Source organism: Lemur catta, chromosome Y (assembly GCF_020740605.2).
Source record: "Lemur catta isolate mLemCat1 chromosome Y, mLemCat1.pri, whole genome shotgun sequence".
Taxonomy (NCBI): Eukaryota; Metazoa; Chordata; class Mammalia; order Primates; family Lemuridae; genus Lemur; species Lemur catta.
Window position 1 is genome coordinate 5,878,643 of NC_059156.1, and position 15,602 is coordinate 5,894,244.

General features: G+C 35.7%; 1 protein-coding gene across 1 annotated transcript in view; it reads right to left on the bottom strand.

Moving 5' to 3' along the window:
* The window catches only part of LOC123629040 (membrane-bound transcription factor site-2 protease-like), a 59,300-nt gene extending 47,442 nt beyond the window's left edge, over positions 1-11,858 (bottom strand). The window contains exons 1-2 of the mRNA XM_045538972.1: positions 11,788-11,858; positions 3,650-3,777 (exon numbers count right to left, since the gene is read on the bottom strand). Of these exons, the coding sequence (XP_045394928.1) occupies positions 3,650-3,777; positions 11,788-11,858 (199 nt within the window). The remainder of the gene's footprint in view (positions 1-3,649; positions 3,778-11,787) is intronic.
* Between the last annotated feature and the right edge of the window lie 3,744 nt (positions 11,859-15,602).

Consider the following 15,602-nt stretch of genomic DNA (forward strand, 5'->3'; position numbering starts at 1 on the left):
TAGTCAGTGAGAAGTGGTGAGGTGATCATGAGGATGGACTACCAACACTTTAAATAGGACGATTATTAGACATGTCTCTCCCTTAAATAACAAGATGTTTAGTAGTTCTGACTCCCTCCCATTAATTTTTTGAGTTCTCTCTAGTCCCTTGGACAACCAATGAAAAATGCTATCCCACACATTCAACCAGTTTCAGTAGGGTGATAATACCACTCACTGAGAACCATTCTTCCATAATGATAGAAATTTAACCTGAAGACATTTATTAGATTTCCATGAAACTGAGTGTGGTTGGGTACTGCATTTGGGACAAAAGTATGTGAACGGAAGTGATGGGAAACTCCTTCTTAGTATCTGGAATGTATATATGATGGAGGGAATTGGAATCAGAGCTGAGTACATGACACAGAAGCTGCTGAGAAAAGAAAACCTAACAAGACAGGAAGGGCCTGTTCTCCAAATCATAAAATATCACCTTAGCACCAAACTACTTACATTTGGAATGTCTGATTAAAGGTTAAACCATAGTTACTACTTTTAAGTTTTGTTATAATACGCAAACTGATATCCTAGCCAATACGTTTTTTCATGTTGTAAAATATTCATCCAGATTGTTTCTATTGTAATTAGGAAGTTTAAATTATAGAAATATCCAGACAAGGTCTGGCCCAGAACACAGTGGGCAATCTTTTCTATCACACAATAGAGATACATTTTTAAAAATGCTAATGGCATAAAATTATTAGATTCTGCTTATTGCTTTTTCAGTTACTATTTTGAATATTTTTAATATCTATACAACTTATATCTTACCTTTCATCTGCTACCAAATAATCCATTTTATTAATATATGAATTTGCAAGTTCCTTACTAAAAATCATTTAAATTATCATTTTCTAACTTTTACATCTAAATAACATGGCAATGCCTGTTTACACTGATATACCTCTAAATGACTATGTGTCTGTTCAAAAGTGTGAAAATTACCAAGGTAGGTCAAAATATGTGTATTAAAACATATAAACCACATTATCCAGAAATTCCATTCCTAGGCATATAATCAAAAACATTGAAAACAGGTGTTTAAACAAATGCTTACAGCAGCATTATTCACAAAAGTGATGGCAAAAACAATTAAAATGTCCATCAACTCATGAACATGTAAACCAAATATGGCACAGATATACAACAGATTATTCGGCCATTAAAGAAATAAAGTACTGATACATGCTACAATATATAGAAATTTCATTATACTAACTGAAAGAAGCTAGATACAAAATATCACATATTGTGTAATTACATTTACATTAAGCATCCAGATTTGACAAATCCATAGAGACAGAAAGCAAATAAGTTGTTGCTAGTGGCTAGGGGAAGGTGGGAAGAGAGAGTTTCTGCTAATGTGCATGGGGCTTCTTTACAGTGAGATGAAAATGTGTGAATTGTATCTGAAGTAAAAAAGAATGTTTGATAGACATGGCAATTGTTTTCCTCTGAATTTGTATTATGTTCCCATAAACAACATATAGAAATGAACATTTCTGTAATCTCTAAACAACAGTAGATATAATCAAAATTTTATTTAATTTTTTGTTTACCCATCTGTTAAGTAAAAAGTGAAATCTCACTGTTTTGATTTGTATTTCCTTATGATTAACTTCTACATTTTCCAAGTTTATTAAAAGGTTATTTGTATTTCCTCTGACAGTAAACTGTTTGTTTCTATGCACTCTTCTAGAGTGTCTTATTCTTACCAATTTATAAGTGTTTAAACTATTAACAAATAGGTCCTTTGTAACAAATTTGTATCCTTCCCCTAGAGTTTACTCTTTGGTGTGGATTAGGATTTCCATTATGGATATTTATATTCTGGTGTGTGTAATTTAACAATATTTTCCTAAATGATTCTTTTGTATCAATCCTTCACCACTTCAAGATTATATATTGCTTTCATATCTTCATTAAAAGCAAAATTATAATGAATTATTTGCAGAAATTTGGAACACACTAGTACTTAGGAAAAAAAGCAGAATTTCTAAATCAGTTGCATAGGGTTTATTTTGGTTGTATTTTTCAGGTCTAAAATTTTCATTTAATTCTTTGTATCTTCTATTTCTTTCCTAAGATTTTATATCTTTACTGAGAATTGCTATCTTTTCCAGAATGCACTTATGCTTGTTTTCTCAGTATCCTCTTTCATCAAGATGGCACTTCCTCACACCATGGACCTTCTGTGTCTAATTAAACCCTAATGTTTATATCTTAAATTTTTGTTTTATTTAATCGCACTGACTAAAATAATTCCAGAATACCATTTATAAAATCTGTGATGGCTGTTAGTGGGCTTTTTCATCTAGATTTAACCAAGAATGTTTCACAGTTCCATAAGTAGTATCAAGCTATCCCTAATTTTTACTAAAGATTTTTTACTAATCATATTATTTAGATATGCTTCACTCCAACTTTCTTTAATTTTCTGTTATGTACACAGAAATTTTTTGTGGCTTATTATTACATTTCTATTTTGAGTATTTTAACTTCTTTATAAATCCTTTCCTTTCTACCTACACAATTTTATTGTTTTTATTACATTAAAAATGTGTTTAAGAATTTTATTTCCACCCTTGTTGAGTTGTCATTTTTTTCATTTAAATAGACACAGAGATACGATGAATTTGTCTTAGCTAAGCTAGAACAATCTAGAATTCTACTATCTGCATAGCTCTGGGTTAGCATGCATACAACAGACATTTTGCTTGGGATTTTTAAGGCTGGATATGAGATAGTAGCTATCATCTTTATATATTAAAAAAGTCAGTATTGGACACAAAGTACTGGGGCTGCTATATCCATGAATTATTGCTTATTTGCTAGTTTATTTGCAGCTAGACTGACAGCTCTTCAAATCTTACCAGATCTTCATTCAACAACTCTGATATGATATTATCTTCAAAATGGAAAACTCTCAATTCTCCTGGAGGATACTCACATCATAAAAATTGGAGGCTTGCAGGTTACAAGAGCCCTGTGAAAACTTCAATCTGTCCTTATAGGTTCTAGGTCAGCCTTATGCACTCCAGTTAACATCCATCTATTCTTCCCAACTGCCTGCCTTTGGGATTTTAGATTCCAGTACCAAACATAGAAACAATAGCATTTAAGCAACAGTAACACTATATAAGGTCAAATCTCTAAAACATGGGGGGGGGGGGGGAACGCGCGCGCGTGCGCACGTGTGTGTGTGTGTGTGTGTGTGTGTGTGTGTGTGTGTATTTCCTAATAGGCTGCTTCTCTGATCAAGCTATAAGGCTTGCCCAATTATTCATGCATAACATCATTTTCATTCCCATATTATTTTGATTCACTCCTTGGTTTGCTCTTGGTGTTCGTTTCTTGATTTGATAAAAATTTCACTATATTTCAGCTGATGTGACATTCATTATGTTTCCTATAGTTTGCCTGGTTGAGTGAATAAATGTTTTTATTCCATGTTTTTATATTGTATTTTTAATTAAAGGTCATTTTTAACTAGAAGTCTTGTAAAATAAATTTTCTCACCAAAAGGCAAGATGTTTTCACTTTTGATGGGCACACTTTCCATACAAACACTATCCACATATTTAAAACATTAAAAAAATCTGTTTACCTGCACAAAATATCCTCAGCTGCTGAACTGGTGATATAAGTTGTAAGTGAGTAGTGAATAGATCAACAAATGCTCCAGGATAAATGGTGAAGAGAAAAATCCCGAAACCATTAAATCGAACTTGTTCCCTAAGAAATCATATATGAAAAATAATTTGCTAATGCTCTTTCATTTGTCATAAAAACAATACTAGGCAATATATGTAACCTAGACAGTTGTACCCTCATAATATGCTGAAATAAAAAATAAATTAAAAAAAAATAATGAAGAAACCTAATACTACACAATCTTAAGATGTCTCATTATAATTCAAATTTTTGCTTAAAAAACAAAAAGTTTCCCTGGATAAATAAAACCCAAACCAACAAAGAGCATACTTACATGTATGCAGCATTTTAAAAATAGTGTTTTATAGTAGATTTGGTAATCTGTGAAATCCAGTTCTTTAAAGCAATGGATCTGAAATGGACTTACAGCTTGAAAGTAATCTTTACATATAAACTGATGGCAAATACTTCTCTGAGAAACTAAATACAAACATTTGATAGTTTATTATCAATTATTTTTCAGAAGGGCACAGTAGAATATATAATCCAACTAAATTGTCCAAATAAACTTATGTTTTTCTTGGAAAATTATAATGGTGGAAATTTATCTCAGTATATTTCAGTTAAACATAAAAGTCAATGCTTTAAAGTATGTTACTGGCCGGGCACAGTGGCTCATGCCTGTAATCCTAGCACTCTGGGAGGCCGAGGTGGGCGGATCGCTCAAGGTCAGGGGTTTGAGACCAGCCTGAGCAAGAGCGAGACCCTGTCTCTACTAAAAGTAGAAAGAAATTATCTGGACAGCTAAAAAAACATATATAGAAAAAATTAGCTGGGCATGGTGGCGCATTCCTATAGTCCCAGCTACTCGGGAGGCTGAGGCAGAAAGATTGCTTGAGCCCAGGAGTTTGAGGTTGCTGTGAGCTAGGCTAACGCCACGGCACTCTAGCCCCGGGCAACAGAGAAAGACTTTGTCTCAACAACAAAAAAAAATAAAGTATGTTACTACCATATTGTCCTTAAAAATCCTATTGGTAATAGTTTAACTTAGTTTTTTCATAATTCTATAGAAATAAGTACCGCATTCAAAATTCTTGTAAGACCAAATAGCTACTTAAAATAATCTTAATAAAATAATCTTAACATGTTGTATAGTCACTTAAAACTCTAAGTCATAAAACTACATTATGTCAAAGCAAATGTAAATAAAAAAGGTATTTACCCCTTTAAACCACCATAGTGTAACAGTATTTGCTACACCAAGTTGGGGTTTCATTGCCAATCAATAGATTTCAGGAAAGAAAGAAACTCCTCAACTCATTTTATGAGTTTAACACAATCTTTTAGTCAAAATAAATCAATAAAAACTGAGAAAGAAAAATTATAGAACTATCAGGTAATATAAATAATAAATATTCAGCTGAGTCAAGGAAAGTTTAAAGTTAGAAACTCTACGAGTACATTTAAGTACATTAATAAATTAAAGGAGAGAAATCAACAGATGCAACAAAAGTATCCCCAAAATTCAACTCCTCTTTATTATTTAAAAAAAACTCTCACACTGTAAGAGGAGGAAAAGTTAGGGTAAATGCAAAAGAGAATCAATCATTAACTAGAAATGCTGCTGAATTTCATGATATTCAAATTCCCTCCCTAATTGTAGCATGAGCTATTACTTGATATACCACTAAGAAAAATCACTGCCAAGTAAAATACAATGATCTATTTTTTAATCATTTGGAACTTTATTTTATATATATTGGAAATCTTTTAGATTTAGAGTTTTAAAAACCACATACCAGTCTTGTGTATACACAGAAAAATACAGCCAAAAGAAACTGGTGGATATTAATAAAATAATTTTGAATTAGGGTATTACTGTCCCTCATTTTTCTTTTTTTTGAGACGAAGTCTCACTCCTTTGTCTGGGCTAGAGAGCCCTGGCATCAGCCTAGCACACAGCCACCTCAAACTCCTGGGCTCCAGTGATCCTCCTGCCTCAGCCTCCTAAGTAGCTGGGACTATAGGCACATGCCATGATGCCTGGCTAAATTTTTTATTTTTAGTAGAGATGGGATCTCACTTTTGCTCAGGCTAGTCTGCCACTCCCGAGCTCAAGTGATCCTCCTGCCTCAGGCTCCCAGAATGCTAGGATTACAGGTGTGAGCCACTGCACCTGGCCTGGATATGACATTTATATATGACCCCAAAGGCATAATACAGGAAGAAAGAAGTGATAAGCTGGACCACATTAAGATTATAAACTTGTGTTCTCCAAAAGACATTGCCAAGAGAATGTGAAGATAAGCCACAGACTAGGAAAAAAAATATTTGCAAAAGAAATCCAATAAAGCACTTCTACACAAAATACGCAAACAATTTTCTTAAAATTCCACTATAAGAAAATAAACAATCTGATTTAAAAAATGAGCAAAAGTCCTAGACAGTCACCTCACTAAAGAAGATATACAATTGACAAATAAACATGTAAACATTAGGAAAACACATAGTAGACTGACAATAAGATATACAGAAATTAGAATGGTCAAAACCCAGAACACTGACAATATCAAATGCTAGTTAGTCTGTAGAGCAATGGGGACTCTAATTCATTGATGGTGGGAACATACAATGATAACACCAATTTGGAACATAATTTGGCAGTTTCTTAGAACACTAACTGTACTCTTAACACATGACCCAGAAGTAACACTTCTGGGTATTTACCTAAATAAGTTGAAGACTTAAATGTCCACACAAAAACTTGAGTGAGAATGTTTGCAGAAGTTAGTTGTAAACATACAGCTATTCGTAACTGCCAAAACTTGTAAGCAACCAAGATGTCCTTCAGTAGGTGAATGGATAAATACTGCGATACACCTATACAATGGGATGTTATCTAGCACTAAAAATAAATGAGCTGTGAAACCATGGAAAGACCTGGAGGAAACATAAATACATCTTACTAAGTGAAAGGGGCCAATGTGAAACAGCTGCATATTGTATGATTTCTACACAACATTCTCAAAAAGGAAAAACTATGGAGATAGAAACAGGATCAACAGTAGCCAGTACTTCGAGTTACACAACTTGAAGATATGTTAATTGAAATTATCCAGACTGAAGAAAAGAAAAAAATAAATAGATGTCAAAGAAATCTGTAAAATTTATCAAGCATACAGGATTACATATAATGAAGTCCAAAAAAAGAGGACAGAGGAAAAAGCATCAATATTCACAATACTGACTGCAAAATGCAAACGGGATTAAAGGCAAAAATCAATTTAACATACATCCAATAAGAACCTCAACAAACACCATGATTAACAACTGCAGGCATCCACACCAGACACGTTATAACAAAACTGGCACAAAAAACAAAAAGCCACAGAAATATGAGAATTGTTAGTCAGTGTAACAGCCAATTTCTATCCAGCAACATTGTTGGCCAAAGATAGTAGAATAAAATATTTGAATTGTTAAAAGAAAACAAATGTTAATCAAGAATTCTATATCTGGCAACTATCATTCCAAAATAAAAGAGAAAAAATGAATAAGCAATAAAGACATTTCTGGATAAACAAAAGTTAAGAATCTTACCGCTAGGAAACATATTCTATAACAGATGCTGAAAAACATCCTTCGGGCAATAGTAAAAGGACACTACCAAGTAATTGCAGGCAATTGGAAGAAACTGGTTAATATTAACTAAAAAGGTATAACATACCAGTGGTATTACCTATTTGCTTTATAATTCTTCTTTTCTTTGTTATAATTAAAAAAACAAGTGCAGAAAACGATAATTATAAGTCTGTCTCAAAGGGCAAAAAATTGTAACAGTCCAAAATAAATCACTGAGGCAAAGATCTCAAACAATGGAGGTTTATGAAGTCAAACTTTGAGGACCTAAGTGGGAAAAGTACATGCCACAGAAGATTTTGTGGCTTGTGCTCTCCGGAGGGTGATTTGGGAAGTCCATATTAAAGGTGAGAGGGTTTATAGGAAGAAAAAGAAGGTGGGAGTGAATAGTAGGGAAATGATTATCTTCTTGTGAGGCTCAGGAAATCTACATTTTACATAAGACAAAGTGAATGTCAGAAGAGAAAAAGAGAGTGGAAGAAGCATCAACTATACAGGTGTCCCTGGATCGGCAGAAGAGCTCTTGCTCTTGTCTCGTCTCTGTCCTGCACCTGTAACCAACATTATTGGTCTGGAATTGAATAGACCTTACTTTTAGGTAGCAGACTAGCCTACAGACCCAAAGTTACAATTTGCATATCTTTGCTTATGGGAGGCCTGCAAGGAATTTCTTTGTGTATGATCTGTGGCAGTTGTCCTTTGTGGGTGCCTGAGGCTATTTACCTCTCTGTGACAATCTGGCTGATGCATAATGTCAGTAACAGTTATTTACCTGTAACAGGGCATTGCATGACTTAGCCTTCAGGCTGGACCTTTTCTTTTTCCTAAGGAATAGGGGGTGGTCCTGAGATTTTTTTTCTTTATAGAGTAAGATGTAAGTTGTGACAATAATGACATATGGGGAGGAACAAAGCTGTGCGTGTATTAATTAATTAATTATTTTTTGGGAGACAGAGTCTCGCTATGTCACCTGGGCTACAGTGCAGTGGTCTCATCTTACCTCACAGCAACCTCAAACTCCTGGGCTCATGTGATTCTCCTGCCTCAGCCTCCTGAATAGCTGGGACTACAGGAATGTGCCACCATGCCCAGATAATTTTTTCTATTTTTGGTAGAGACGAGATCTTGATCTTGCTCAGGCTGGTCTCAAACTCCTAAGCTCAATTGATCCTCCCTCCTTGGTCCCCCAGAGTGCTAGGATTACAGGCTTGAGCCACTATGTCTGGCCCCAGAGCTGTGTATGTGAGAATTTTTGTAGCTGTTAAGCTTATGTTGATAGTAACTCAAGTTGGAGTGTGTAAATTTAATATGTTAAATGTAATAGCCAGGGTAACTCTGAGGAAAAAAACCTCAAAAGTGTTTTTTCTGGTTTCTTGTTCAACAAACACCACCAACACAGAAGACTGCTATGACCAAATGTGTGGGGATTTTTTTCCACCAACGAGCAAGCAGTCATTTCTGCAGTGGACACTACATGGGTGCCCTGCAAGCCATTTCCATTCTAACACTATCTACCTGGAGATAGTGTCGGAAACCACAGGTTGAGGGCTCACTCCCACAAGACTGTCCCCTACTTCTGATGCCAATCACAAGCCCTGGATTGTTTCTCTGTGCTTCTTGGCTGATGAGCTATAAATCAGGGATCCCATAGCTCCCTTCTTGGGTTTTATTAATTTGCTAGAGTGGCTCACAGAACTCAGAGAAACACTTACTTAGGGTTACCAGCTTATTATAAAGGATGTTAACAGCTACAGAGGAAGAGCTACATAGGATGAAGTATGTGAGAGTGGCGGGTGGAACTTAAAACCTAATAAGATGTAAATGCTATGTAAATAGTTGTTATACTGCGTTGTTTAGGAAATAATCGCAAGGGGGAAAAGTCTGTAAATGTTTGGTACCAATACAATTTTTTTCTGCATATTTTTAGTTGAGGTGAGTTGAGTCCACAGATAAGAAACTCAGATACTGAAGCTATGTTTACACACACACACACACACACACACACACACACGCACACAGAAAAGAAAATAAGACAATTAAAATGGTGTGCTACAAAAACAAACTAAAAAGAAGGCAGTAACTGAGGAACTGAGTAACAGAAAAGGCAAAAGACATAGAAAAGAACAAAATGATAAGGTTCTTTGTATTGGTACCTACTATTAATGTGAATGGATTAAACTGTCTAATTCAAAAGCATACATGAGCAAAGTGGATAAAAATACATAATCTATTAAAAACTATGTACTATCCATAAGAGTCCCATATTATCATTTTATTTTAATTTTTGAGACAAAGTCTTGCTATGTTGTTGCTGGGGCCAATCTTGTCATCTCTAAAACATTTAAAAAAAAATTAGCCAGGCATGGGGTACATGTGCCTATACTTCTAGGTACTTGGAGGCTGAGGTGGAAGGATTGCTTGAAGCCAGGTGTTCAAGGAGTCAGTGAGCTGTGATGGCACCACTGCACTCTAGCCTGGGTGACAGAGGCTACAGTAATCTCAAATGGTGAAGAAAAATATATGTATAAATCCAACAAAACTTTTATGATAAATACTGTAAACAAAATAGATTATAAGTTAACATTCTCACCTTATATACGGCATTTATTTATTTTTTTAAAAAAAAGCCACGCCTAATTTGAAAAAGTCTGAAAGTTTGCCCGCTATGATCAGGAGCAAGACAAAGGTTTGCACATCACCTGTGGTATTCAACACTGTCCTGGAAGTTTTAGTGTGAGGAATAAAATAAATAAATAAAACAAACACACATGCACATTCAATTAGGAAAAAAGGAGATAAACAATCTATCACAGATGGTACAAACTTTTATATATACAGGCCTAAAAATTTTACAAAAATAATATTAGATACAATAAATGAATGCAGCAATGCTGTAGGATAGAAAAAAAACATGCAAATGTAGGTTGAAGTCTATATACTAGCAATAAAAAGTAAGAAAGAACAAAACTAAGAAAATAATTCTATTTACAATATTTTCAAAAAATACACTAACTTACTTAGGAATAAATTAACAAAAAAAGGTTTAAAACTTGTACACTAAAATTTACAAAATTTTCCTATGTTATGGCTTGGAAAATTTAATGTTATTAAGATGGTAGTACTTCCAACAGACATAAACAGATTCAATGCAATGTGTATCAGAAATTTTCTAGAAATGGAAAAGCATATCCCAAAGTTCATATGAAAGAAACCTCAAATAGTGAAACATTTTTGAAAAAGAATAATAAAGTTGGAAAACTCAAACTTCCCAATTTCAAAACTACACTGATAAAAAGTGTGGTAGGCCGGGCTCGGTGGCTCACGCCTGTAATCCTAGCACTCTGGGAGGCCGAGGTGGGTGGATCACTCGAGGTCAGGAGTTCGAGACCAGCCTGAGCAAGAGCGAGACCCCGTCTCTACTAAAAATAGAAAGAAATTATCTGGCCAACTAAAAATATATATAGAAAAATTAGCCGGGCATGGTGGCGCATGCTTGTGGTCCCAGCTACTCGGGAGGCTGAGGAAGGAGGATCACTTGAGCCCAGGAGTTTGAGGTTGCTGTGAGCTGGGCTGATGCCACGGCACCCACTCTAGCCTGGGCAACAAAGCGAGACTCTATCTCAAAAATAAAAATAAAATAAAAATTAAAAAAAAGTGTGGTAATAGCAAAGGATAATCACATAGATCAATGAAACAGAATTTCAAGTCTAGAAATAAACTCACACATCTACGGACAACTGACTTCTGACAATTATTCCATGACCACCCAATGGGGAAAGTGTAATAACCTCTTCAATAAATGATGCTGAAATAACTGTATATCTACATAAAATATATTAAGTTGTACTCCCACCATACATTAAACTGACCTCAAAAGGGAGCAAAAATCTTTCCCAAAAAACTATAAATAGAATTACCAGATGATAATGATGATTCAGCAATTCTACTTTTGGGTATACACTCGCGTCACATAAGGAAAGGGATACCGTCTGAAGAATGGGTCATTAGATTTCGTTGTTGTCTGAACATTACCAAGGGTACTTACATAAACCTAGATGACATAGCCTACTACACACCTAGGCTATATGGTATGTATATAAATAAATAAATAAAATATGTAGCTACTAGGCCACAAACCTGTACAGCATGTTTCTGCGCTGCAATTATAACACTATGACATTTGCTTGGAACTAAGCATAGAAAAGGTACAGTAAAAATACAGCATAGAAAATAAAAAGTGGTACACCTAGGCCAGGCATGCTGGTTCATTCTTATAACCCCAGTGCTTTGGAAGGCTGAGGCAAGATGATCACTTGAGACCAGGAGGTCAAGGCTGCAGTGAGCTACAATTGGCACCACTGTACTCCAGCCTGGATGACAGAGCAAGAACTTATCTCTCAGAAAAAAATAAAATAAAGAGAGGAGAGAGAAAATGGTACAGCTGGCACTTACCATGAATAGAGCTTGTGAGACTGAAAGTTCCTCTGACTAAGTTTGTGAATAAATGTGAAGGTCAAGGGCATTGCTGCACATTACTGTAGACTTAGGGACACTTTGGCTACACTAAATTAATTTTTAAAAATTTCTTCCTTTAGTAATAAATTAACCTGAGTTCACTGTAACTGTTTCACTCTATAAACTCTTAAATTTTAACTTTTTGACACAGGGTGAAACATAAACACATAGTACAGCTGTACCAAATTATTTTCTTCCTTTATAGCCCTATTCTATGAGCTTCTCAAAACTTTAAATTGTACTTTTTGTGTGTCTGTTTTACTTTTTTAACTTTCTTGTTAAAAACTAAGACACAAACACACACATTAGCCTAGGTCCAGGATCATCAATATCGCTGTCTTCTACCTCTACATCTTGGAGCTGTCATCCGCAGTGATAAATGTCTTCTTCTGGAATACCTCCTGAAGGATCTGCCTGAGGCTGTTCTACATGTAACTTTTTCAACTATAACTTTTCCAGTAAGTGCAGTAGTGGAAGTGGGGCTTAGCATGACAACTCCATTTCTGTTTTTGACCTCTGGTGGCAATATCCCTTAGGTTCACAGCTGCTTCCTAGCTCTGCATGGAGGCCAGCTAATTATAGGAGGAATTTAGTTAGTAGTTCAACTTTACAAGAAAAATTTTAACCATCCCTTTCCCAAAACTAACTCCTTGGGCAATAAGGAAAGGTTGCACACAAGTAACAATGCTATGTGAAAGATTTATTTGACATAGCATTGAACATAGCATTTGAAAGCTGTGACCTGATCTACATCATCCAAAGTTAACCGACCAAGGACAGAGAAGTTTCATAACATCCTCAGACCCTCCCTGATGCCCAGATGTCCACAGTTGTCCAGTCACCTCTTGCAACTTCCTTCTTCTCTTTCCCTTAAAATAAAAAGGAACCCAGTTGGGCGCAGTAGCTCACACCTGTAATCCCAGCACTTTGGGAGACTGAGGCAGGGAGATCACTCAAGGCCAGGAGTTTGAGACCAGCCCGAGCAAAGTAGTGAGACCCCATCTCTACAAAAACTATAATAAAATTAGCCAGGCGTGGTGTTATACACCTGTAGTCCCAGCTGCTCGGGAGGCTGAGCCCAGGAGTTTGAGATTGCAGTGAGGAGCTGTGATGATGCCACTGCACTCGAACATGGGTGACAGCATGAGACCCTGTGTCCAAAAAATAAAAAAATAAAAATAAAAAGAAGAAGAAGAAGCAGAAGAGTAGGAAGAAAAGAGGGAGCCTAAAATTCATATCAACTTAAGATGGCTCTTTAGGACATTAGTCTGCCATCCTCTCAGTTTGCTGGCTTCCTGAATAACACCTTGTCTCTCAACTTACCGGCTGCTGTGCGGTAAGTGGTATGAGTTTGCACTCAGTTACGTAAGTAAAAGGAGTACACTCAAAATTAACAACAAAAGGTAAATGTATATAGTACAGTAAACACATAAATCAGTAACATAGTTATTTGTTGTCATTATCAAGCATTATGTACTAGGCATGAGTATATGTATTACACTTTTACATGACTGGCAACACAGGTTTGTTTCTATTGACATCACCATAAGCACATGGGTAATGAGTTTCACTAAGATCTGCAATAGCCACAGTGTCATTGGGCAATAGGCAATATTCAGTTTTGTTATAATCTAATGGAACCACTGTTGTGTGTGTGTGTGGTCCATCATTGACAGAAACATCTGGCACATGACTGTATATTCACAAGAATTGAAAAGCAGGGTGTGGAAGAGATATTTGCATATGCATATTTATAGCAGCACTATTCACAACAGCCAAGAGGTGAAAGTAATTCAAACATCCATCCATAGATGAATGGACAAAGAAAATGTCTCACACACAAGGGATCTCAGTCATTAGCAGTCTCCTTCAGATCCCTTCATTGGTTGCCAGATCTGTCAAAGGACAAAATTACAACAAATTTAGTTTAAAGATCTCAATTGGTTTCACTGTGATACTAGAATCAACATCACTGTATGTTATAACATAGAATGTGTCCCAAAAAGCTGAGCAGATAAGGTTGGTTTTATAGACAGAAAAGAAAGAAGCAGAGAACAAAGGGCAGCTTAGTTTCAAAGCTACTTTTCTTGTAAGACAGGGACAAGAAGACAGAACAATAGAGAAACACTGATTAAATAGCATCAGGAAAATTCAGGCTACTTCTCTTGGGTAACAATTAAAGCACAGAGAACTTCACTATAATAATCATCAAAGATTTTAAACCGGTTTGCTTGGAAAATTGGTTATTACCTCTTTCTCATGATTTCTCTCAAGGTCAGACAACCTACTCAGGTTTGATGATGTGGAACTTTAGCATGGGTCACTCCATTTTGATTTTTAGTCTAGCCTACTGGGGCCAAGTGCCGAAGCTAGTCCAAAACAAAGCCCTTCTACAATTTTTATTTCACAATTCCAGGGGCATTGGTGCCACTCAGTTACCATCATTTTGGTTTTCTGCTCTCAACATGTCATTTATAGGTTATGGTATCCTCTATTATCACGTGTTCCTTTCAGTTTTGTTGTTCTAGTCGGAGAGACCATTTGACATATGCCTACAGGGAAACCTTTAAAACTTCCTGAGCGGATACAGCACACCAGGAAGACTAGTATTATGACCACCAGGAGGATAATACCAAGAGTTTATAGTATGCTAATTAGATAGGGTCTTCATAAATGGAACTAAAATCAAATAGCCGGATGGGAGGCTGCCCATATTAACCAACTAGCTGCTGTGTAATACCCATTTTATCTATGTGCATCAGTAAGTGTCATCAACTGTACAAATTCCTCCATGTTCAGTGAGTAGTAGCAATTCCATCATCTAGCACCCCAGGTATGCATTGAATTAAAGCAGAGTGCTAACTCTATAAAACAGATCACTAGCATGATTTGAAAAAACATCTATGTTAGGGATGCTTCTAAAATACTCCTATGTGGACTAACATATTTCTTAGGTCCTGTAAAATTTGGGTTTGAGATGATAGATCCCTTAGGTGTGAATTTAACCCCCTGACCTCCAATGAATGTTGTTTCTGTGTGTGCATGTAGGTGTTGATATATTAGTTCCAATTTGATGGTGAGTACATGTAGTGCTTGTTTTTCCAGTCTTGAGATACTTCACTTTGTAGAATGGGCTCCAGCTCTGTCCAGAATAATACAAGAGGTGCTAAATCATTATTGTTTTTTGTGGCTGAGTAGTTCCACATGTTCTCCTCATGACAATATTGTGAGTTAAGTCCTATCTTGCTAATATTATGGAGTTTACGATCCATAGCATATCCATCATAAGAAGTCCATGACACATCATAGGCTATGCTCCAGTTATGCTATAAAAACCAAACGTATAAAGTACTTTTTATTTGTTGTATCATACCGTGCTCACATGAATGCAAATATCCTCTCATCTTACATAGAAATAAAAATTATAATCCCCACATGCTTTAATTAATGTTGCCTAAAATTAAATAGTTTATATCAAAGGCTAAAGAATAAAAAAGATAACGCTAGGTAGATACAAACCAAAATTATGCTTGTGTAGCTATATTCTTAGCAGATGTTTCCCTAGACAAGAATAGTTATTAGAAAGACATTTGTTTCATGAAGAGATAGTTTGTCAACTTATGTGTATTTAGTTTCAACACATGTAAAGCAAAGGCTAAAACAACAATGAAGAGAAATTGATGACCCTTCCATCAACAGTGCGAGATCTTAGAGCTCTCTCAGTAATAGAACAAGTGTGGGCTGGGGAAGGG